Here is a 26,762-nt window from a genome sequence, read left to right on the forward strand (position 1 = left end):
AATATCTGGACATACAGATGTAGCATCTTTTATCTATCAGCACATGTGCTGGTGAACCGCAGACCAAAAGTCGAGCGTTCGTGGCAAAGTGCTTGGCAGTGGGAAATAGGCCATCAGAATTAACACAGCAGGCATCCCTGCTTCTGAATGAGACTTCCGCTGTGTGAATCCTACCGGGCTGCATCAGTCTGTAAGGGATGCTCACCTCTAATAGGTGAACGTGCAGCCATTATTTTATTTTAATAACATAGGGGTGGGAGGGGTTGATGGGGTAGAGGGGGTGGGTAGTATGGTGCCCATTCATTGTCATTTAGGTTTCTGTGCTCCCATTGAGGGCTTAGGTAACCACAGTGGCAATCAATGGGTGTATTGGCTAGTATTTTTTGTTGTATTGTATTTTAATGTTTAGTTTATTTAATTGTGTATTTTAATTTTTTTGCATCACAAATGGACAAAAGTGTTATTAGCCATTTGGCTACTAGTGCTTTTGCCCATTTGTGTGTGTCGTGATGGGGGTAGAGGGGATGGAGGATGGGGGTAGTTGAACCAGGGAAGGTGGTTAGGCCTACTGGGAGGGTTGTGGGAGGGATTAACTCCTTCTTTACCATAAGGGTTACAACCTAAAGGACTGTACTAGAGATGTCAGTGTCATGCAGGTACAGTATATGACCACTTCAGTCATTCTGTCACAGCAAGCAAAAAGCTGATTAACCTGCAACTAACCCATAATTTGCCCTCACCGCAAGTAAGGCTAAGGCCCCGCTCCCAGAGTCAGCGCGCCCGCACTGCAGACAGGCGGTGCGCTGACATACACAGACCGCGATATGCGGTCTGTAGGGAGCGGGAGGTGGGCGGGAGTGGGAGGTTTGACAGGGAGGGGGGGCGTGGCTTGAGCAGAGGGACCCGCTACTCTCCCCCCCCCCTCCCTCCACGGCTCGGGCTGGAGCTGCTGATGGTAAGCAACACACACACACACACTCATACACACACACACACACAGGCACTCATATACACACACACATACACACACACACAGGCACACACATACACACACACACACACAGACAGAGGCAGGCACTCACGCACTCACGCACTCATACACACACACAGACATAGGCAGGCACTCACGCACTCAGGCACACACATACACACACACAGACAGGCACGCATGCACTCAGACACACACACAGACAGGCACTCACGCTGCTGTCACTCCACACTCCTCCCCGCTCCCCGAAGCCTCTCCTCCTCCCAAAGCCTCCCCTCCCCATTGGCTCACAGCCACAGAACGTGACGCGTCAACGCTAGGGATCACCATTTTCTTGTGTCCCATAGCGGTTGACGCGCCACAGCGTGTAGTGCGCTGTGCCGCCAGGGGGGACCGGGACCGGCTCGGGAAGATTCCCCTGCTGGTGGGGAACTCGCGTGTGGCCGCCCGCGCCAACGAGCGCAGCGGGACCGAGGCCTAAGAGGTTGTAACAGGTGGAATTCAGCTCTCACTGTATGTTAGAGTGGCTTCTAGAGCAGAAATAAGCAATATCCAGGTACAGTACGTCATTTCATGATGTAGGGAAATTGCTATCTCCATCCATCACTGTGGAAACTCATGACATGACCCACGTGTGAAGTATTACAATCTTTTAATGTAGGTTAACTGTTGCCAAAACTATTGATGCTTTATATAAGTGTAGCCCCCTCTCCCCGTGCCTAGGGCAGCTACTGGCACTGACGATACCTGGTTGGCTAACAGGAGACCTGACCCTCTGCTAAAGGGGAGCCTGGGATGACCTTGGTCTCTAATATACAGCCCCTCCACCTGGGATGGGATAACCCCACCCAGGACAATACACCCAGTAAATACACACCAGGATAAGATATAACAGTATTTACTAACATGTACTTGTAACAACAAATCACACTTCACAATACCACAATATATGTACATATACACCCGGTACTTGGGGTGCAGTGGCACCAGTCTCCCAGTGTCCAACCCGTTGATTGTCAATCCCACCCCAGTGTGTGACAGTGCTGTCCACAGTAGATTGTTGGTGCACTTGCAGATATACCTGCAGGGTGCTCCAGCACCAGGTACCACCAGCTGATGGAAGAGCCGTCTGGTTCCACATTGCTTTGATCCTCCTGCATCCGCCTCTGGAGGGAAATCCCGCTGGATGGTATCCTGTTTTAGAGTTTCTGATATTATGGTGGTGGTCTGGTCCAAGACCACGCCGCGTGGTGTCTGTCTGTGTCTCTGACACTATGCAGACCTGTAGTTTCGTTATCTGCAACAACATGGGGAAGGATCCCTAACTAGGGCCTTCCCTACAGTAGCCACAACCTAGTGGCGCCTAGCTGGGACCTACAAAGGGGTGCTCTTGTGCATGCACGCGCATCCCTAATGGCCGCCACAACCCCAGTACCTCTCTGCGCATGTGCAAGTAACTTCTGCGCATGCGTGCCATTTTCAAGATGGCGAGCTCCGGCGACCCGCTCACCAGCCGCCTCGCTCCCTGCACTGAAGCACCTGCACAACCAGGTAACAGGGAACCAAGGGGGGACCAGGCTACATCAAATAAAAAAAACATAATATCATGCACATCTCATAGATACTTGGCTAAAAATAGGAGATGGTGTGTGCCATTACTGTAAGCTATCAGTGTCTACTCTGAAGGAACATTTAGCACTGCCAGCAGAAAATGTGGAGAAGTTTGTATTCATTAGGATGAACCACAGTCTATTTGACAAAGACAACAATTTAAAGAGCATTCCGATTTCAGAGGGAATTTTAAGTGATGCTGATGATGCTGCTGCTGCTAATGATGATGATGACGATGATGGCGATGATGATGATGATGATGATGATAATAATCATGACATTGATAATCAGGAAGATAATAGTGAGGATATCTAAAACCTCCTGACGAAGTACTTGGTACGAAACGCATAGAGGTCACGACAGGTCATCCTGCGCGTGTATGCTGGTAAGCTGAGACGGAGCCTGCAGGAGACAGCAGCGGTTTTTTCCATCTCCGCGGTGCTGAGATCCGGATCCTGTGCAGCCACCGCGAGTCTGCTGACTGTCTCAGTGTGAGTGTCCGTTTCCCCTTGCCAGTGCCCAACCTTATGGCGGTTTCAATACAAATCTGTTGATAGGTTGTTTTCATGTTTGTTTTTTTCTTTCATGTGTTTTTATATAAATTTTACTGTATTTGTATACTGTGCAGCTTAGGGTTTAGTCACCATCAGGTGTTCTCCTGGGTAGTACTTAGCCGTCCAGCTGCACAGCTGTTCTGAGGTGGGGTTGGATCCCCTCAGAGTTTGTGTGTATTTTTAATAAATTACCTTCCACTAATCCCTGGTGCGCATTTGTGCATTTTTTATTATCTTGTATTTCAGGGTGCCCTCCCCCCTTTTTAAGGGGGGTTCACCTAGATTTGAGAGTTTCTGGGGAGACGCTTTATGTACATGCTGCAAAGGGATCATCCACACCATGATACAGCACGAGCGCTGAATATCCTGTTTTTTCTTCCTGATATCTAAAAGTAGTAGGCACTTCTGGTTGATGACTGGCAACAGTGGAGTTAAAAACTTGTGGGTTTTTGTTTTCATTAGTTTAGGTTTTTCAATTGTGTTAATGTAGTTTCCTAATTGTTTTTATGAGTTATAATTATATTAAGCATGTTATTTTAGCATTTTGCTGCTGATTTTGTTCCCATACTTAAAAAATAAAAAAATCGAAAAACAAAACACAAAAAGATTTTAGAACCTGAACCAAGACACAAAATATTTTAGAACCAAAACACCACTGAAAGTGGTCACCCTTAGTTTTAGATTCGGAATTTGAGATGTCCCATTATATTTGTACCCTATGTCTCCTCCTTCTAACCCTTTTCTGTTTCTCCACATACCACTTCTTCAAATTGCATTGTACTTTGGAATTAACTCAGTGCACACTATTGTATTCAGTATAAGTTTTATAGGTGCAGTGTGGAAAAGTTAACAATTTAACTATCTCAATAGAGAGATAACAATAGGAACAACCAAAGTTTTTTTTCACCCCATTTTTGTTTTTATAGCTAGGTCTTTCTGTTTATTTGTCTGCAAAATCGTCATCTCTTATCAATATTTTATTGATTCTAATATTGGAGAATGTACACATAACCAAATACAGTACATGATATAATACATATATTCTGTGGCAACAGCCTTGCTCATTTGCAATAGTTTTATGGAGATTATACTTTTCTGAAGGTGAGGCTAACTGTTAAAGTATTGGAGGAAACCTGCTTTAAGTTTGTTTCCCTTTGCGCGAGTCCATTTATGCCCTCATAAGTTTGATGTGCCATAAATTATTCAGAAAATCCTTCATTCTAGGATTCATTGTCCTCACATTGTTCAGTGTAGTACTGTATGTACTAGTAGTGGTATATAAAAATAATAAATAGAATAAATAGTTGAAATAAACTGTAATACATTTATGATGATAATCAATCATGTAAAGAAAGACAAGACTAATATACCAAATCAGCTGGAAAACAACTTGACCATTCTTTTTTGCTCATAAAACAATTTAAAGGGTCAGTTATCTTGGTGTATTTGGTGGAAAAATATGATTTGTCTGGGCAGGAAGTCAAAATCAGCATTTTATTGGCAATATTTTGCTCAGACTAATACTCTGGAGCCCATAAGTCTCAGCATCTAATTAAAAGATATATTATGGCTTTCCATAACATATGACAAGTACCTAATCTTGCCCAAATGTGATGATAAGGATTCTAAAAATGTTCCTTTTATATCAATCATTTTCCAGGGATCATCAAACAACTTTATACGGAACATACAGTATATTGTTACCAACAGCAACAAGTTATATTATAAGACTGTGAAGTATCTTTAGGCAATAAAAAAATAGGTACAGCCTTTGAGATCTTGGGGCCTATGCATTAAAGGTTCATAAAAAAAATCGCCGGCCCATTTAAATCGCCGTTTTTATGAGCGTTGCTATCACGGTATTCAGAAAGCCTTGATTGCCTGTCATAGCAAAATTCACAAAACGGGCGATTACCCGGTGATCTGATGAATGACCCTCTGATAAGGCCTTACCCGGCGAGTTGTATCTGCTGCAGAGATAGCTGCTCTGAGAGAGCCGTCTCTCCCTGTGCAAATCTCACCCAAAATGTATGTGTATACATTTTAATTTTGTTAATAGTGTAGATGAGCAGGGGGTCCCCTGAGCTGAACCGCATTGGTTTCAGACTCGCGACCTCCTACTTCCTGAGATTCAGGCCCCGTGGGGGGTATCTCCTATGCATTTTATTCCCACGGTCAAGTGACTCGGACATTTAAATGCATAGGAGATACCGGCACCCCAAAACAGGGCCTGTATCTCGGGAAGTAGGGGGTCCCTGAGGACATCCGCTATAGTATTGAAGTTTACTGTAAATGCATTTTTATTTCATAGGATTCATGCCAGGGGTCTCTGGTGCTACTATTAATGAATATCAACGTCAGAGATTCCTGGCATCAATCCTATACAGGAAAAATGCATTTTTTTTTCTAAGTCCCATCTCGCCGCTTCTATGCAGGTTTCCAACATCTTCACGACAACATTTTCTGGTGTGAGGATTCTGTGATAAAATCACCATTCTAGAACAGCGATAGGCATTGATAGCCTAATCACTGCTACTAGAATTACGCGAGTTTATGAACATGCCAAAAGCGGTGATAAGTGGCTTATCACCACTGCCTCTGTGATTTTTTTTGTAAGCAATATTTTTGGGGCGATTCAGTCTTTCATCATCCACTTATCACCGCTTACTGAATAGCAGTAGGCATTTTGGGAGATAAGTGCTCGATAAGTGGCTTATGAATGCTTACTGCATAGGCCCCCTTGTCTCAACCGCAAAATCTTAGACAAGAAGGGATTGGTGTAGTTAACACCGATAAAAGCTGATTTTGCATTCCTATCTAAAATTTTCTGTTAAATTATTTTTGTAATACATTCTGACTTTTGGACCAAAGCTGTACCTACACATTTTATTTAAGTTATATGGTAGCAAGAGGCTTGCAAGGAAAAAAAAATTTGGCCACAAATATCATATCAAAGTTAACATGCCTGGCCCACTGGGCATAATGTTCAAATGGCACGTGATGCTGGAAGATTAACAAGGCAAATTGAAGTGGCTGTCCTCTGCAGTGTGACATATATTTGTAACGTTTACCTGGGCATTACTGCAAGAGGGAAGTCATCTACTCGATCATCACTGACTTTGATATAGGTTCCTTATGCCTCAGTTATTCAGGAACCACAAGTTTGCTTTGGAAAATAGACAGAGGTAACCGCTCCTGGACAGCACTTTCTTGCAGGCCAGTCTCAGTAGCATTGGGGGTCATAGCCAAAACGTCTTTGTCGCTGAATGAGCTGGATGCTATTTTCTGGCTGTGTGGACTTCCCACCATCTTGGTAATGCAAGGAGGTGCATGGGGGGGGGGGGGGGGGGGCAAAAGAGGCTTCCTCCAGATGTCGTGTTGTCTCTGGCTACAGTGTATACAGTGTACTGCAGTGTACACACAGAAACCATCCATGCACGACATACGGTCCATTCTCTCTATAAAAGGGTCATGTTTTTGGTCCATTTTGTTCAGTCCCCATTTCAGAGCTGGTGCTTGGGTACAATCAGTGGCAGGACTGGCAAAAGGTCTATGCGGCATAGTGGCATCACAATTGTCCATTACACAGCAACTTGACATTGCCATGATGCAATGAGTCGGGTGAGCTGTGTTCAAGTTGGGGTAATTGGGGGAAGATACTTTAATGTTTAGTATGGGATAATATTCAGAAACAACTATTGGAAAACAAAATTATTCTTAATAGTCAGCATGAATTTATGAAGGATAAGTTGTGCGAAACTAGCCTTATTCGTTTCTTTGAGGAGGAAAGCAGGAATTTAAACCAGGGTAATGCAGTTGATGTGGTCTACTTAGATTTTACAAAGGGTTTTCATATGGTGTCAATCAAGAGGTTAGTATACCCAGGGCCACAGACAGATTTCCCAGGCCCAGGACTAGAGTTACGGCAGCCCCCCGTGTCAGCGGTATTTCGAGCCCCCCCATTTCACACATCATGAACCCCCTTTATTTCCTCATGAACCCCCTCTTCTAATGTATTTCTCTCCCCTTGTCTCACGCCCTCTTCCTCACTACCCCATTTCACTCTCACCCCCTTCCTTCTCCCCCACTCCGTCTCACATGTTTATCTGTCCCCTCTGAGTCTCACTCTTACTCCCTCTTTCCTCACTCCCTCCCTCACACGTTCCCACACGTAAATTATCCCACTCTCACTCAATCCCCCCCACAAAATACATGCCAAAAATCCCCACCCTACAATACATATTAAAAAAACACCCACCGACACCCACCCCCCAATACATATTAAAAATAAAGAGAGGCCCATTGCATGCCAGCGTTGGAAGCTTGGCATGGGACAGAGTGAGGGAGAGGCCTGCAGCTGAGGGAGAGCTGGGGCAAGGCTTGGCCAGAGGTCTGGTTCAACTTGCAGTGCTGCCCGGGCCCCCCGCAGCCACCGGGCCCGGGACACCTGCCCCGGTTGTCCGCCCTGTCGGCGGCCATGAGTATACCTGTACAAAATAAAGGAAATTGGACTTGTGTTGAAAACTGGTTGAAGGATAGACAACAGAGAGTTGTCATATATTGAACCTTTTCAGGTTAGGCTAAAATTGTAAGGGGAATACCTTGTTTAATTTGTTTATTAATGACCTTGAGATTGGCATAGAGAGCAAAGTTTCCATGTTTGCGGATAACATTAAATTGTTTAAGGTAGTAAAACCAGAGCAGTATGTAATATATCTCAGAAAGACTTGGATAGACTGGAAACTTGGGCAGGTAAATGGCAGATTTGGTTATGCATTTGGCAATCAAGAATAAACAGGTGACTTATAAATGAAATGGGGCAAAATTGGGTGAATCCTTGCTGGAGAAGGATTTAGGAGTGCTTGTAGACAGCAAGTTTAGCAATTGTGCCCAATGTCATGCATAGCTGCAAAGGTAAAAACTATAATTTTTTGCCATAAACGGAGAATGGTTGGAAGGGAAGTAAGTATAATTATGCCCCTGTGTAAAGCATTATTAAGACCACAATTTGAATATGGAGTACAGTTTTTGGCACCACTCCATAAAAAAACTCATTATGGAACTAGAAAAGGGCAGAGTAGAGTCACTGAATTCGGAAAGGGGATGGAAAATCTTGCTTACGATGTGAGGCTAGCTCATTTAGATTTTCTACATTAGAAAAGAGGTGTCTAAGAGGGGAAATGTTAGCTATATACAAATATATTCCGGGTCAAAACAAGGATCTTTCAAAAGATCTATTCATCCCAAGGGCAATACACAGTTCAAACAACACAAGGTCCTCCCTTATGGTTAGAGGAAAAGAGACTTCACCAGCAACAAAGGAAAGGGTTCTTTATAGTAAAGGGCAGTTAAAATGTAGAATTCATTACCCATGGAGATTGTGATGGCAGAAACAATACAGTAGATATCTTCAAAAAAGGTTGGAGATCTTTTTAGAAAGGAAAGTTATACGGGATATACCAAATACAGCTGAACCCAATTATAACACGGTGCTCGGGGTCCACCCGACATGACCGCGTTATAATCGGGATTGCGGAAAAAAATGGCCGCTGCAATCAGGGGACCTGGCGGCACCTCCACACAGGACTTACTGGAGCAGGGTGCTGGGGATCCGATACCACGGGTGAGTCATTGTGCAGGGGTGGGGGTGGTGTCTCTGTCCGTGTGTAGGTAGCAATAAAGCATTGAATATTAGAGAGGAATTTTTTTTAAATGGCCGTCGTGATCAGGGAACCCAGCGGCACACCCACGCAGTAGAGGAGGGGGCCAAATGAAAACACAGGTGTGTGTGTGTTACACACACATATTTGGAAAGCCAGAATGACATTCTTGGGGTTTTATCATTCATAGCATTATGTAACTAATACTCAATGGGAAACTGAAAATGCAGCTTTAAGGTGAAGGCTCAAATTATATTTAATGCGTGTGTGCCGGGCGTCACGAATGCGGCATGAATATGGGGGATGCAAAATTTATAGCGCATGGAATATAGGAGATGCAATGACAATGGCTCAGAGAAGTTTTAGAATAAAGGCTGGCGCAGCAGTGTATAGCGATATATCTTATTCCACCTCCATGTCTAACTTCCCTTCTCTCCCTGTGCTAAATATGATACAGCACTTTGGAGATTACACCATTTTTCTAACCCGCTCCATTTTTCTCTTGTTCCTGCAGCCCAATCCCAGTATAACTATGGCGTAGAAGAGGTTCGCGCTATAAAGGGGTTGAGCTGTAATAAGGAATGATATGAATCAAGGGAAAAATCTGATTGTACTCGTATACTAATAACTGTATAAAATGTGTTGCTGTGTTTTTGTTTTATTCTTGACACTAATCAAACTGTGTTTGTCTCTAAACTTACAGATCCCCTGATTTTAGACCCCATTGAATTTGTGTGGCATGCACTAAAACATAATCTGCAAAAATATGTGAAGCCAGCTAGCAATGATGAACTAGTGAAGGGGCTCAAGAATTACTGGAATGAATGTCTAAATGAAGAAACTGGCATTGCAACCATCACAGTAGACTAGGACAATTTATAAGGGATCACAAACACTAGACAGAACGAAGTAGGTAAGTAAAGCAAGTTTATTTCTGCCGGAGCCAACAGGAGCAACAGAATACAAATTTTTAGGTTCACGAAAAACATGATTATGGGGCTAATCATAGCTCACTACTGTAGATGCTTGACGCCACTTCTGCAGTCTTACCAGGATGTCTTCTCCACACTGAGAATATCTGAGTACCACGGTACCATAGGGATGCTAGTTGTATTTAAGCAAGTTTAAACGTTCTGCTTGTCTATACCACTGAGTCTCATTCTGGATCAGTGTGTCTCCGGCAAAACGCTCGGAGTAACAAACCAACTGTCTCCCAAACTGTGTCTGGATGTAATTTAACTAACTGAGATCGGCAGGGGTTTACATAGTTTTCTGGTCTCCATTGAAAAGAATGGAAGACCATGTGACTAGCATGGATGTTATATACACCAATCACAGAACAGAGGCTACTTCGGCCAATCACAGAGAAGGACTCACCGGTCATAGGCCAATCCGGGTCATGGGAGGTAACAGTGCTTTTGGACAGCCCACGAGGTGGGCTTAAAGAGAATGGGAAATTCAAACTGGGAATTGAGTCAGTTAGAGCCAGGCCTCAGCTTCAAGTTTCAGCCTCATACCTACTGCAGAGATAGATGCCTCAGAATTTGATGTGAATAATGGCTCTGCTTTTGGGAGTGATTTTTTCCCAACTCCCCTCCCCAATCCTCCAGTGTCCCAAGCACTATACCCAGCCCACTTTTACATAGCAGGTCCAGATTCCTTTGCATGATGGCTAAGGGAATTACCAAGCCCAGCACATAATGAGTCATTCAAATACAATATAATATATATGCATAGGGGAATCAGCCATTACAGGGCACACAGTATCACACACATCAGTCATGTTGGCCACAATAAGATACCAGAAACATAGCATCCATCTTGACTGATAGGGGCAATGGCAAGGTTTAACCGTTAATATTCTGGCCAAGTTGCCCATATCATCACAGCAACAGCTACATAACCCATATAAAAAATGTGTTGCCGGTGGTTATTGAAAGAAGCCAGATGGAAATAGGGATGTACCATAGTAGTAATAAATCATTGACTTATACTATTGTATTTAAATAAAAAAATATTATGTTTTCTGATATATTATTTTTCTCTTCCAGTTTCAAGTTTCGGGTAGAGCTGACTAGTATCGACTACCGATGAAGTGTAAAAATCTTATTCAGATTTGACCTTATGTTAACAAAAGACAGGATGAGGGTAATGAGCCACAACACAACGTTTTTTTCAGAGTAATTATGGAAGTGATAATCACTCTTGCTATAAACAACGCATGTAATCAGCGTATAGAAGGCATGTATGCAATATTTTGTTGCAAATTACACACCTAGCTCAGGCACCGAGGGGAGGGAGGTGAGAGGAAGGAAGGGGCATTCACATGAAGGATGCATGCTGAATGTGAGAGCTGCAGTCCCTTTCGAACTTGGCACCATCAGGGCAGAGTTCTGTTTGCTTACTCCCTTAACCATGTGTTTCTTTGTTAGGCTAATGCCACCTCTTGGCACTGTGGGGAATGGTTATGTTATCTGTGCCTTTTTTTTTTCAATTTAGCATCCAATGTTTTTCTGTCAGGAGATACAGTACTATCTGCTTTGTGCTGATAAGTGATAAAGTCCATGAATATGAATGATAATGAACTATGAATAACCCAAATTACTCACAGGTCAAAACCCCAACCAGATAGATAATAATAATGGTCATTATCTACCTGGTTGGGGATTTGACCTGTGAGTAATCATAGGTATTGTTTGATAATACTATTGTTTATTCAGGGGTACGATTATACATCAGGAATCCACTGTCTTATATTGACCACCACTAGCCCTGATGGCTAATCCATTACAATGTGACACTAGCCAGGCAAGACGGAATCAAGCAGATTCATTCTTCCAGGACAGTCGTAAACTATCTCCACCTGTTCCTAAGTGTGACCTAGAAACACTACGTCATAACCTGGAGAAAATAACGTTATCCGAAACGAAGCTGTGGTGTGATAAGATTCGCCTGGAGCAAGTGATAAAAATTCAAAGGATCCCAAGGGGCCTAAGGGCCTCATGCAGTAAGCGTTGATAAGGGAATTATCGCCATTTTATAGCCAAAATTGGGTTTGAGATTCAGTAAGCGCCGATAAGTGCTTGATATCGCCAGGTTTCGGAGCCGATTATTTTGTTATGGCCAGTCGGCTGCCGATAAGCCTGTTTTCGCCACTGATCGCCACTTTTTTAAATCGGCTGGATTCAACAAAAAAAAAACAGCTTATCGGGCCTGATCGGCACTACGAAATTGAGATGTTATGGCCAATTTCTCCCGCCAACTAAAGTTGGCAGTTTGGAGGGGAGAACGATCGCTAAGGCTGCCGCAACGGCACTTAGAAAAAAAAAACTTCTGTACATCAATGGAGTCAATGGAGCGGGGACGTATAACAGTATAGTACTGTTTACGTTTCATTGCTCACAATACAAACGTCATTTGCATTACAGTGTGGGGGCATTCCCTGCATTGTGTCACAGCTGACGTGTATTATTTGCATAACATTATACTTTTACATGTTGTCAGCATTTGCGGGTCACATTACTCATCATGTGATGATGTGCCAAGGGAAAATACTATACTCAACTCTTAAAGGAGAACCTCACATCATATCACACATTTTAATGAACTGAGCGACAATTATTTACATGATGTTACACATGTCACACATGTCACACATACACAGTATATTCATCTTCCTTTACATTACACAATGCTAGTAATGTGTCACGCATCTTTAAACGTTCATGTACATCTGTATTCTCATGTTTACATATACTTTTGGGTCCTCCCTATTTTCATGACGTCACTTATTGGACGCTCAATCCCATTGCATGTTTACATTGTAACCGTAGCATTACAAGCACTTCAACCTAACTTATACACACATGTACAGTAATTCAGCATTGGGACACCTTGTTAACTCATTCTATACCAACTATCCTCCTTACAGAAATGCATGCATATGCACACGACTATTCATTGTTGTCAACATGTCACAATAACATGCCTAATTACACATGTTACACAAAACTTTTCCCACGTCAATCTCAGCCTTTTTGCCTAATTACATGACTGACTGTTGCGTTCACAAGTGTTACATGCATTGCACATGCAACTATTTATTTGCAAGCAATGTTTCTACAAAGGTTCACGTCACATCATTGCCAAATATCATCATTCCCTGCAGAATACACACAACAAATACTTATAACAAGAACTGCACACAGCTTGCCACAGAAGTACTTTATTATGTTAATGTAACACCTTGCATTTTACTATGTCACCTGACATCATCACATACCTATTTAAAGGATGCCCATTACCTGCTCATTCACAGCTACTCATTTCAAAATGTTGAGATTGTTTAGGAGACGGAGGAACATTCTTTTCTATGACATGCTTGATGATGAAGACAATCATATAGGGCAAGGGAGGGACACACCGAGGGACAGTGACAGTGACAGGGACAGTCACGCGGATACGACAGAGACAGGGAGAGGGACAGGAGATCAGAGGAGAAGACAGAGGAGACAAGTTGTGCCTCGTCCGCGTCTGTACAGGGAGAGAACCCTGTTAGATGGGATGAGTGAGGAGGAGATTGTAAGTCGCTATCGTTTGAGTTCAGCAGCAATCTTAGCTCTTTATCAGGAGATAAGGGGAGATTTAGATTTTTTCACAGCCAGAGGTCGTGCAGTCCCTGGGCTTGTTAAAATGCTGTGCTCATTACATTATCTTGCTTCCGCGTCATACCAGACAACTGTGGGCATAGTGGGCGGGGTCTCGCAATCTACATTCTCGCGGGCCTTGACCCAGTTTCTCTATGCACTCAATAGACGCGCTAGGAATTATATTCATTTTCCTACAGAGGCGACAGAGTGGCTGGAAGTCAGGACTGGCTTTTATAATATAGCAGGGATACCATGTGTGCTGGGTGCAATCGATTGCACACATGTTGCTTTGATTGCACCTAGTCAGAGTGAGCATGTGTACCGCAATCGTAAGCACTACCATTCACTCAATGTACAGGTGGTATGTGATGCGACGATGAGGATAATGCATGTGGTACCCAAATTCCCTGGTTCCAGTCACGATTCCTCTATCCTGAGGAACTCTTCAGTCTTCCATGCGTTCGAAGAGGGACATTTTGAACATGGTTGGCTGCTGGGTGAGTACACATTTACATGTTATAACACAAAACACTTTTTTATTTAGGAATGTTGGCATTGTACAATTTGATCACTAATGTCAGCTTATGTGTGCTACATTCATTATAGGTGACTCAGGATACGGAATTAGGCCGTGGCTCTTGACTCCGGTGCTAAACCCTCAAACTGAAGCAGAGGACAGGTACAATGCAGCCCATATATCTACAAGATCTGTTATAGAGAGGACATTTGGCCTACTCAAGACCAGATTTAGGTGTCTGGACAGAACTGGTGGGGCTCTTCTATACAAGCCTCAAAAAGTGTCTGATATTATCCTTGCCTGTTGCATTTTGCACAATGTTGCACTCAGGCACAATGTACAGTCAGACCTAGCTGAGCCTGTGGTAGACGAGCATCCCACCCATGTAGCTGCTGAAAATGAACAAACAGCCAGTGGTGGCCAGACACGCCAGAATCTCATCAATTCATTTTTTTCTTGTAAGTAAAAACATATATGTTCCAAGTTATACTTTTATAGTTACATTATGTTATCTTAACAATAATGTTTTTTTATATACCCTTCTGGTAGGACACAGATGAATATGGGTTGCACACCTTTCTTTTCTCTGCTGTGTGCACAAAGGGATGTGGCACCGGTATGTTATTGTTGCACAGGTTATATAATCCCTCTTCAATTGTACTTTAGTTGTGTGTATGTGAATACAACTGGGGTAACAAAGCACTAATATTTTAGCATTGTGTTGTTCCTTATGCTAACACAATACACATATTATGCCCATACTCATTCATGCTTCTAGTATGCTTACATACAATGTTATTGGTGCAGTGTAACATGTACATCCATATGATGTGTACACCAGGCTGATTTACATTTTGAATGTCATTAAATATACATGGTGTTGCACATTTAACACCAAATACACACTTTGCTGTGTTGTTTACGGTACTGAAGATGGCATGTCAATGTTTGCAATTTATATATTGTTCCTTTGCATTATAGGTATATCTCCAGTATGACTGATCATGGTATGTATATTTGCTGACATCTCTCATAAGATGTGCCTACATCAATCTTCCTATAATTATTTGAAGTCAAAACCCAACATATTGGTTTAAACACAAATGTTACATATATGTACTTTCTGTATCATGTATATGCATTTAGCTACTCTTGAGCTTTCATGTGCATTGTATTAGAAAATGATTACTCCCATTTCATCACATTTTATGTATGTTTCCTTATAAATTCCATTAATGTAATATAGAGGTGTTTGGAGACAAGGGGATAACTGTACTTATTTCTTTACTTACGGGAGATCATTCATCACGGATGAAATTGACTGATCCTAAAACTCCATGCATTAATGCCTGCAATCACAACAATGCGTACTACATCTTATATTTAGCAATGTTGGTGTTTTGTAATGCTAGGAATTAATAGTCAACATTAATTTACATTTGTGACATGTGTATGTATAAGTCACACGTGTGTGGATGTGTCCTACATGTACCAAGTGTTAAACTGTTAACAGAGAAGACAAATTTGGCACTAATGTTACTGTCATTTAGCATTATAATTTACCAATATGACAATGTTGGTAATATTTTTGCAATATAAATCACGTCACTTCATCATTATCATGATGATAATTATCAAGTATTGTCACAATTGTAACGTCAATCACGTGCACATTAGCATAGACACACTTTGTAAGACAACTGTTTGTGTCTGTATCAATTTGTGTAGGATCCATGTATAACACCGACAAATGATAACACCAGCTTTATTATGGTAGCTTATATCATCATATTGACTATACTATGTATTTTTAGAACGTTTAATAAACACAGTAAACTATAGTTAGTTAGGTTAATGAAATATACACAGAAACGTACTTCATTACATGATGTTGATGTCATAATCAGAACATCATGCATTGTAGGGGACCACAACATCTGGCCAATAACATTATTTGCTACAGTCCCAAACCATTTTATCAACATACCCATGTAACAAGAGATTTTTAACAAGAAATGGCTAGTTGGTTGTAAGTGTCCTTTACATTGGGAGAAGGAGTGGCTCAGTGAGTAAAGACACACACTGGCACTGAGATTTTGAAGCAGGGGAGTCTGGTTCAATTCCCGGTGTCGGCTCCTTGTGACCTTGGGCAAGTCACTCTATCTCCCTGTGCCTCAGGCGGCAAAAAATAAATTGTAAGTTCCACGGGCCAGGGACCTCAGCCTGAAAAATGTGTCTGTAAAGCGCTGTGTACAACTAGCAGCGCTATACATGAACATGCTCATATTATAATTATTATTATTATTATTATTATTATTATTATTATTGTTACATAGTTTCGACAGTCATACGTTCCATTACACAATAGAAATCACAAATGTGTTAGCAGAGTGGGAATGGTTGTTATATATAAAACACACCATGCCATAAAATGATAGTAGTCATTAAAGAACACTCAATAAAAATTCATGAGGCACTATTTTGCAACATCATTATGTTAATTAAGTGCTTATGCAATATAGGCATAAGGGTATCACATTTTTTATTGTTTGTTAATAAGTGCTGCAAGCAATATAAAATTAGTTCCATATGTAGTATAGTAGTCGGTGGCTCCTCCTCACAATCATCTCATATAAAGGTAGACTCTTCTGAAATCATACATTGATCCGATTGTATCTTCCCTGACATCTCTGAAATACAGCAAACACATGATGGTCAAATATGGCACCTTACTATATATGTATCCGTGACAACGCGTTACACAGCTCTATATGATTGTGTACATACACACGTCACTCACTTATATGTTAGAAGTACAAGTGTACATCAGTATGTAATGTTTCTTTAAATTTGTAGCAGGCATAACTATGTATATGATGTGAACGTTGCCTGTATACTGAAAAATGTGCGCGCACATCTGTGTGCGCACGCAGTTCACGCTTGGCTGCACTAACTGTTAGCGCATGCGCAAAACAAAGCGTACATTGTGCGTTCAATACATCTTGAAAATACCATTAAACATAAAATCTTTATTTCAAATACAATGAATACGAAACTACATTCGTTCTAAACGAGTACATCTGTATTCTTTTTAAACAGACGTGTTTGGACAGAAAGGACGGCCGATAACACAATGCGCAAATGCAATACGTGTGACGTCATGTTAAACCAGCGTGAAACGCACGCTAACTCTCCTCCCACTCAATTAACATTCTGCTAACGCCCACTTTACGGCTACAAACACTGAGCCGCACACATGACACACTGCAGTTACCGTTACTATAACAAAACATGACAGCCAATAGGCTTTGAGGCGCGCACGTCGCTTGGGGGCGGGACTTACATCCGTAATCCTTTTTAAGGACGCCTTGGGCCATGACAAGGGTCCCACGTCATACGTGGTGGACCCGCTTTTAAATGTTGCATGATAACAAAACAGGTATGTGTTAGAGTTATGTTAAAATGTTGCTACTATGGTTAAAGGGATAGGAAAGTACGTATATTTATTCCGTCAGCAATGTGTACTACTCTTTCAGGTTATACTATATTGTATTCGGCAACAATTTCTTTGTGATCGCTACATGTTATGCAGTCTGCAATGTTACGCTGTATCCACGCATTGAAAGGGAAAATGGTGGTTAAAAAAAAAAAAAAAAAAAAAAAACATTTAAACGCACAGTCAACGCATAACGGTTGTTATATTTACCATTCTTCTAGAATTAACTGTTCGTCTGGCTGCAACTGGTCGCTCCAGAAATGCAAGGCATTTTCATCCACGCTTGACCCACCCGCTGAATCCAGTATGACACACATCTCCTCCATGAAGCGCTCATAGGAATCGCCACTGCTTTCTTCAAACAATTGGTCGGGAGGTAGGTTCATTTCTTCTGGTTCCCATTCCAATGCATTTTCAGCTGAAAGGCTTGGTACATAATCATAGTACTTTTGTTGTTGTACAATGTGGGTTTCAGGAATGGAGGGTGCAGATATTGCAGCAGGTATCGATTCACACGGAACAGTAGTAGCGGATCCATTGCTATTGGCATTAGGAATAAATATGCCTTTCACAACAATATATGTGCCCTCTTTCAGGGTAAAATGCTTTTCCTTTGCAATCTTCCAGAAACCATAGGTGTGTTCTAGCTTATCCTGCACACGTTCAAAAAAGTCATTAGTTGATAAAGTGAATCTTATTGAGGAATTAAAATTCCGCGCATGCCTACGGTCTTGGTAATAAGGATATTTAGCTCGAATCAAATCATAGATTTGGCGTGTGCTTGCTTTGTGTCCGCGACTGTTTAAAATTGCTTCTGAAACCATGTACTTATACCCTAAAAGGGGATTCATATTGTTAACGAATTCATCAGCCATGTCAGAGTAGCACAAAAGATGTGTGCAGTTCTGTCTTCTTTGCTCATCAAAATGATTCTGCTCAATGGCTAACAAATTCCTGTGTTTCGTTTTCAAGGTCAACAAAAGTAACTACTTTTACTCCTTATTTCAAACGCCAATTGGATGTGTCCTTTTAATTGGGTTAAGTTTTGTGGTTAGTGATAGGCGAATGTGGGAAAAACATGTATCATTTTTTTATCTCGTTTGTGAAAACATTCCTACACTTATTTCAGTAACATTGAGTTTTCTATAAAAATAACAAAGAGCACTGTGTGAAAATAGTGCTTAGACAGCCATATCAGTAAATACACACACCTGCAAAATGAAATGTTTTTTTCCCACATACTTTTCTGTGTGTATTTGAAAGTCTGGTTAACTACCTGTCTGCATGAGTTTAAATACGTGTGTATCTATATATATATATAAATATATCTCTCTCATAAAAATATATATATATATATAAAGTGTATATTGTACTATATGTATAGTGTGTGTGTGTGTGTGTGTATATATATATATATATATATATATATATATATATATATATATATATATATATATATATATATATATATATATATATATATATATATATATATATACACACACACACACACACACACACACACACACACACACTATACATATATATATATATAATGTATCTTTTTTTTTTTTTTTTTATATATTGCAGGAGTACACACAACATATTGATGGCAGTAAGTAGGCCTTGTATGAAACCTATTTAAATGGTGATAAACATGAGTGAATTAAGTCATAAACATTTGTTTGCACCCAATAATGTTAGAGGCTCACACTTAGTATAGTTGTCAAACATTAGGCCTGTATTATTAAAATAGTGTGTTTTCACAAGGAAGCATGAAGTGTATGTTTTTTGTAAATACTGCTGCGGCACAGTTTATTCGAGCATTTGCCCGTTCTGTGCCGCAGCAGTAGCCTGGCGCGCGCCCGAGTGTGACGGGCGCGCGCCGAAGCAGCGGAAGAGCGCCCTCCGATCGGGGCGCTCTCCCTACCGCTGCCGGGTCCGCCGGGTCCCCCGGAACCCCCTGCCGCTGTCCCGCGATCGCGGGACACCAGGGCTCCCTCGGGGAGCCCCTGGACACGCGTGCAGGGGGCGCACGCTCCCGATGACGCGTGACCGCGCGTCTATGACGCGCGGCACGCCGAGGGGCGGCCACTAGCAAGCCGGGAGATTTCCCGGCTTGCGGTACCGACCACACTTCAATAAAGTGTGTCGGTAGTGTACATCTATACCAGTTTAGATAGTACTATATATATATACACACACACACACACACAGTGTGTGTCTGTGTGTGTGTGTGCATATATCAATACATACTACATATATTTTAGTATAAATTCAGAGATGTTCTTGAAACAAGAACACATAAATGATTAAAGGACAACATTACAATGGCCACCAAAGGTAAGTAATATTTAACACAAAATCCTGCTGTACACGTACAAGAAATATGTTTGCAGTTAAATAGGTGCTTTTATAATTGCATGAAAATAATATGCACATGCAATGATTACATCAATTAACACACCCAAATGCAATGTTTTGCTGCAAAGTCAATGGCAGCTTCTCTAAACTTAGCAACTGGCTCCTGGTGGAGCATTACTGAACAGACGATTAATACATCAATATTTATAACACTATTCATTAATTAGGAGTGTTAACATTTCCAAAAATTCACGTGTACAAGAACATACTTGAAAGTTTGGAAACAACACAGTCTTCAGCATACATACAATAGTAATTAGATAATCTGAAGTCAACAAAACAAGGCCAAAGACATATTTTGTGAATTTTAAAATTTATTTTTTTTGTTCTTTTTGCGAGCGAGTAACAGGCCTGCTTGTTGTCTCTTGAATTTTCCTTTTTCTTTTGCCACCAACTTTAGGCACAACAGAGCCACTTTGAGTGGCCTCTGGCACTTCACGGGCAGGGCTTGTGGCCAGTGACTCACCTACAGGGCTTTTGGGCAGTGATTCACCCACAGGGCTTTTGGGCAGTGACTCACCTACAGGGCTTTTGGGTAGTGACTGTTCACCTACAGGGCTTGTGGCCAGTGACTCACCTACAGGGCTTGTGGCCAGTGACTCACCTACAGGGCTTTTGGGCAGTGATTCACCTACAGGGCTTTTGGGCAGCGATTCACCTACAGGGCTTTTGGGCAGCGATTCACCTACAGGGCTTTTGGGCAGTGACTCACCTACAGGGCTTTTGGGTAGTGACTGTTCACGGACAGGGCTTGTGCCCACTGACACATGTGAGCAAGTTGGTAGACACTGCACAAGTGATGGTTGGTCTGTTTCATGTGTGTCTTGTTCTGTTTTTGTCGCCTCCTTTGTAGGTGTCTGCTGCTGAATTTGTACAGATGGCAGCGGTAGGATGTCATCAGGAACCTGCACAGCAATGTCTGCTACTTGACCGGTAACATTCGGGCCTGGTGAATGAATATCAGATGAATGTGGTGAAAACTGACCTGCATGAACAGATCCTGGCTGGGAGGTGTTGAATTGTGGTACATTAGTCATTCTCCAGTAATTAGCTTGTGTTTGCTGAACAACTAATGCTTCGAATGAGGTGTTGATTTTTTGCAACTGTTTAGGCACTTCAATGAAGACTCTGTGGAGATGTGCCAATTGTGAAACTGTTTCTTCCTGCAGTGCAATCATCCTTTCCAGCACTGTCATCAGGTCAGAATGGCGACGATTTTCAGCTTCCACAATTTTTCCCTCAGAAGCTACAATTGCATCATATGTGGTATTTGCTGGACGTTTTGGCGGTAAAACAGTTTCAATTGGAACCTCTTCATGGTCACTTGCTTGTATTTGTGTGTCTATGGCAGCGGCGGCGGCATCATCATCATCATCATCATCATCAAAATCCTCTTCATCATGTTCTACAAATAAATGTACACATTATTAAATGGCATGTTAATCTCTGCTGTGTTACTATGTAATTGTACTGTGTCATAAGTAACAACTAACATGTTTCCATACGTTTTATAACCTCACATTAAAAACTACCTTGACTTAAGAATAATGTTTGGACTCAGTATGAAATATGAGTGAATGAAAACTTGCTGTAAACTCACAACTCCTACATGATAGTTAACATCACTAACACAATACAAGTTGCCTTACACTTCATTTTCACTGACACTAAGTAATCCTATTTAAAGAAGATGTGCAAAACAAATAATGAACATGACAACATAACATATAGAAGAGCACATATTATATGGCCACCAACTGATACACTCACCTTCTAGGTGTGTTGAGCTGGCAGACCCAGGTGAAGACACTTGTTCAGTCTCAGGTGACACATGTCCTTCAGGGGCAACTATATATAACAATAACATAAGTTTTACATTTACATGTGTAAATATTGAACAAACAGTTATTGTATGTTCTGTATTTATGAGTACCTAACAGCATCATTTCCTTAACCCAAAATGTGTGTGTGAAAGTGAACATAAATAGTTGTAATAACAATGTGCATGCCTGTGTACTTAGAACTTTTGAGTTCCCTAACATAAAACATACTATGTTCCTGCAGTAATGCGTGAGGATAAATAGATAAAATTTGTACATAAAAATCATATGTTGTGTAGTGATATCAGTATCATAATGTACATAACTATCATGAGATGACCATTCACAATGGTTATCATGAAGGTGGTCATATTGCAAAAAGTGTTGTTTTTGGTAGAGGATATGTGTGGTACATTAATATAAGATGTGGCACACCTGAATGTGGCTGTGACTCAACAAGACAACACATGCAGTGTGTGATAATGTGTCGTTGATAGTAGTTCAACTATAGATATGAGTGAACTAATGTGTGACGTACGCTTTGATAAGTAATGAGTTGTTGGGGCATTTAGTAGCTAAAGTGAAGCTTTCAAATGAGTGTGATTAACTTCAGTTGTGCTAGTCAGGTTGTAATAACGGTATTCCCTTCCCCAAAAAGCCTAATCAGCCACACCTTTCAATTACTTGAAACAGGTGAAAATGGTGTGAACTAAGTTGACCCTAAAATGAGGCTGTAATTAGTGTGTGTGCTGAACCCCACCCCCTCTGTTGAAGTGTATGCTGTGATGAGATATTAATTGCAGCTGCTTTAACACAATGGTAGATGAGCTAAATAGTCGTGTGCAGTTTTTAAGTTATGAAAACAATGACATAAAATATGATACGTGTGCCTCATTATGCTGTCTGTATATGACTTAAAGCAAAAATTGACCTTTTCATAAACAACTATAGATGTGTTAGTGCAAGTGATGTTTGTAGGCTGTTGCATGCAATATATTTGATGCATGCTTAAAATAGGCAGTAATGTCATGTTTGTCGGAGTAAAATAAATAAAATACACAATAATATTATACATATTTCTGTTCTGTACCTGTAGCTAGTAATAATTTCTGATTAACATGTGTTACACATGTGTACTACCCTGTTGTTCCCCATCTTCGCCCACCATCAATTGCTTCCACTGCAGCAATGCATTTTGGGAATTCACATGTAAATGAGCACGCAATGGCACGTGCTATATTAGTTACTGCTTTTAGTAGGACTACAACATATATGTCTATTTTGAGATATATATATATACAGAATCAGACATATACATATATAGATGCAGGTATGCTTATATTGTGAAGACAGTATAAAAAGCAGTGTAACTATGCAAAATAACTGTAAGCAACGACACGCCTAGTACAGTAATATTTCTCACCTGGTGGAAATTGTGAGGGGTAAATTCCTATATCACGGTCACCAGGTAAGCCTTCCACGACGACGGGAAGTAATTTTGCCCGAAGCAGCTCCTCCAATGGACTTAATATGAGACGTTGTGGTGTGGGCCCACCTCCAGTGCCAGTAGCATGCACGCGTTGGTGTTGTATTTTCTTTTTCAATTTGGACCTAATATCATCAAATCTCTTGTGACAATTCCGCTTGTCCCTCACATGATTCCCACACGCATTGACACCAATGACTATTGTGTCCCACATTTCTTTTCTGCTTGCTGAACTTGTCCGCCCTTGAAAAACATATAAAATATATGAGGTAAATGAATAATAATAGAAGCACCAGTTTCCTACACTGCTAGCTGTTCCCAGAGATAGCAAACATGCTGTTTTATGTGTAATATGTGAAGCACATGAGCATTCACTACTAAACCTATACATGTAAGCAAGGTTGCATTCATATTGTATGCAGTTATGGCAAATTGACCGCCTGTGTTTAGTTGTCCTTGTAAGGCATGATAAAAAGCTGTGTTTCCAGACTAATTAACATAGAAAGATATTCTGAACCCATATTTGCATATGAACAAAACTCAGATGACCTAGGATCACATGTATTTGAATAATAAATGTAAAGGTACACTTACCTAGTAAATGTCCATATATACTGTCATAGTGCTCCAGAATGCCAGTGACAAGAGCTGTATTTTCCTGGTCATTGAAGCGAGGATTACGTGGCTTCTCCACACGTTTCTTCCGAGCAGGTTTAGGGTCAGAGCTTGGCTGGTGCTGACTGGACTCTCCTTCTTCCAATGGAAGAGCCTCCAAAAGCTGCCCACCAGCAAGCACGCCACCACCATCCACCCCATCAGCAACTGCGCCACCAGCAGCACTCACAGCACCAGCACTCCCACTCCTAGCACCAGCACTCCCACTCCTAGCACCAGCACTCCCACTCCTAGCAACAGCACTCCCACTCCCAGCAACAACACTCCCACTCACAGCAACAGCACTCCCACTCACAGCAACAGCACTCCCAGCAACAGCACTCCCACTCCCAGCACCAGCACTCCCACTCCCAGCAACACCACTCGGTGCACCAGCAACATCACTCCCCTGAACAGTACGTTCACTCCGACGCGTACTCGCACGAGTAGCACTCCCACTCCCACCAGCATCACTCTTCCCACGCTTTGCGGGCATACTTCCAGCACTCACAAAAAACAGACAACTAATGTACAGCCAATCACACGAAACACTTCCACATATAAAACAAGACAAAGATGTAAACAAAACAACAATGGACAAAGCTCACCCAATACACAACAAGTCTCTCCGTCAATATGCAAATGTTCAATCAGCCAGCTCTGTGCGTCTCTCTCTCTCTCACTCCCAACAACACAGAGAATGATTAGCAGTACACGTTGCCTTTAAATATGGCGCGCAATCCAAAACATGCTTGTTTCGCCTGATTCAGCAAGATTTGTGATTGGGCAACCTATCAGCACCCCGCCACGCACGCCGATACACCTGTGTGTGATCGGCTAATCATCGTGAGAGTGGGCGGATTTGTTTTCGGGTTGATTTTGAATGTATTCGGCACTTACTGCATACGGAGAGGAAAAATCGCCATTAACATGACTAATCGGTAAGCTTGCCGATTTCACTTAATCGACGCTTACTGCATGAGGCCCTAAGACTGCTAAAAATGCCCACATATGGGCTTGATAAGGAAGAATTCCTAAGTAAATGGCATAACATCATGGATGAGTGTTCATTTGCAATTATGCAGCTATTGATTGATGAGAGGAATAGTGCTCTACAATCATTAGAACTACAAATTAGTAATACTAACCAACAGATTATTGAGAAAATAACAGAGGGATCTCTTCCCCTATTTGAGAAGGGACTAAAGAAAAACTAGATGTGTATGAGATACACCAAATGAATTTTAAAAAGAAGAAATACAATAGAGACAAACTGGACTATGATAGCAATAAGCAATATAATTGGTCCATAAATAATGAATTGGGTATTGTAGGAGATACCTCAGAATAAGATTGAGAATCATATTCCTAACTCTACCTATCAATTTAGGAACAAATCTAACATTGCTCCTAATGGTACAGTAGAAACAGCCATCAACATTACCAATTAAGTATTGAGAGGACTACATATACAAATGGGTCAATATCAGGGAATACCTATAATCCTAAAGGAAATAATAACAAAAAGGTTCTGAAAAATAAAAAGCATCCTTATGAAAATAGGAATGGAGGAAGGGACAACCATGGGACCAATCCACCACCTAATGAGATGGGATGGCAAAGAAAAGGAATTGGAAAACCCCCCAAACATTATGAGAATAAGACCCCTAGGGGCAATATACCATTGTCCAATTAATTACAGGTGTTAAGTGCACAATCCAGTGATGATATTGAACCATCAAATCCTGTAACTCTCCCACCCCCTTTCTCTGTGTCTTTTTTAGAGAAGGGTCCCCCACTGCCCAACTGGAGTGATACCCAAACAGAAACCTTCTGCACAATCACCGGATCTGCTCCCTTGGTTGAAAGGGGGGAAGCACAAAGATCAAGTAGGGAATGTAGAGGTAGGGGAAATCCCAACAATCCCAAGAAACTGCACTCATAAACGAGACACTAAGATTAAATGGGATATTTAACCTATCAAACCATGTATTGTCAGTTTCTCAATTTGACCTCTTGAAAAATGGGCTTATGTTTGCCCCAACCCATAAACCCAATGAGTTTAATCTTCATATTGCCCTCCAGAGATTCTTAAGGGAAATGACGCTGCAAAGGTACTATACAACAAACCTTCAGACTACCAATTATAGGGATAATCAAGGTATAACATTACCAATGGTGGAATCATTGATAACAGCTATTGATACAACACCTCTAGGAACTACATGTATAGACGAAGAGGGGCTTGATATTCAGATTCTCATGGACCTCGGTTTTTGTTTGAGGATAGCAATAGGATAGAGACCGTTTTGGGACAAAATATAGAAATGAATGATGATCAGATCATAACGGATGAGAATACTCTATTTGATTTGAATTGTCTATTTCAAGAGAGCGATAGTGCCAAGATGACTGTACACACTAGGCTACACCCTAAGTCAGTCTTCTATCCATATGAGGCAAAGGGGCTATACATCGAAATATTTGGCAAACTAGTGGTACGTGAATTTAAACGATTATGTAACAACAATAGATATTATGTTATCAATGATAACCTTGGGCCTAAAGAGAGGAAGGCTCTTAACGAGCTTAGTGAGAATGGGGATCTAATAATCTGCCAAGCGGATAAGGGTGGTGGCACAGTACTGCAAAATCGTGCTGATTATCTGATGGAGACACACCGATTATTGAGTGATGAGAACTCGTACCGATGTTTGGAAAAAGATCCGACGTTGGGGTACCTTTCTATTTTAATGGATCATTTAATACAAGGCCAAACACAAGGTATCCTAACTATAACTATATGCAATTATAAACATGTGGGTACCATATTCACACTTACACTGCTATGGAAACCTACCATCCAGACTCATGCCCATCTAGTCCCAGTACTCCCGTGAGAA

General features: G+C 41.4%; 1 protein-coding gene across 1 annotated transcript; it reads right to left on the reverse strand.

The window, feature by feature from the left end:
- Positions 1-19,888: 19,888 nt before the first annotated feature.
- Positions 19,889-25,223, reverse strand: LOC142494664 (uncharacterized). The gene is made up of 4 exons (XM_075599097.1): positions 25,201-25,223; positions 23,143-23,330; positions 21,670-21,747; positions 19,889-21,304 (listed from the first exon to the last, which is right to left on the reverse strand). The coding sequence occupies exons 1-4, from the start codon at positions 25,221-25,223 to the stop codon at positions 20,214-20,216; spliced, it is 1,380 nt and encodes a 459-aa protein (XP_075455212.1). The 3' UTR covers positions 19,889-20,213.
- Positions 25,224-26,762: the final 1,539 nt, after the last annotated feature.

Source organism: Ascaphus truei, chromosome 5, assembly GCF_040206685.1.
Source record: "Ascaphus truei isolate aAscTru1 chromosome 5, aAscTru1.hap1, whole genome shotgun sequence".
In the NCBI taxonomy this organism is placed as follows: Eukaryota; Metazoa; Chordata; class Amphibia; order Anura; family Ascaphidae; genus Ascaphus; species Ascaphus truei.

What these genes read in the sequence shown, in the direction of transcription:
- LOC142494664 (XM_075599097.1), bottom strand. Translation starts at nt 25,223, where the DNA reads ATGATTCTCAATCTTATTCTGAG. An exon ending in ATTCTCAATCTTATTCTGAG is followed by an intron (nt 23,331 to 25,200) that starts GTATCTCCTACA and finishes TGATGATATTAG; the next exon opens with GTCCAAATTGAAAAAGAAAA. An exon ending in CCCCTCACAATTTCCACCAG is followed by an intron (nt 21,748 to 23,142) that starts GTGAGAAATATT and finishes TGTTATATATAG; the next exon opens with TTGCCCCTGAAGGACATGTG.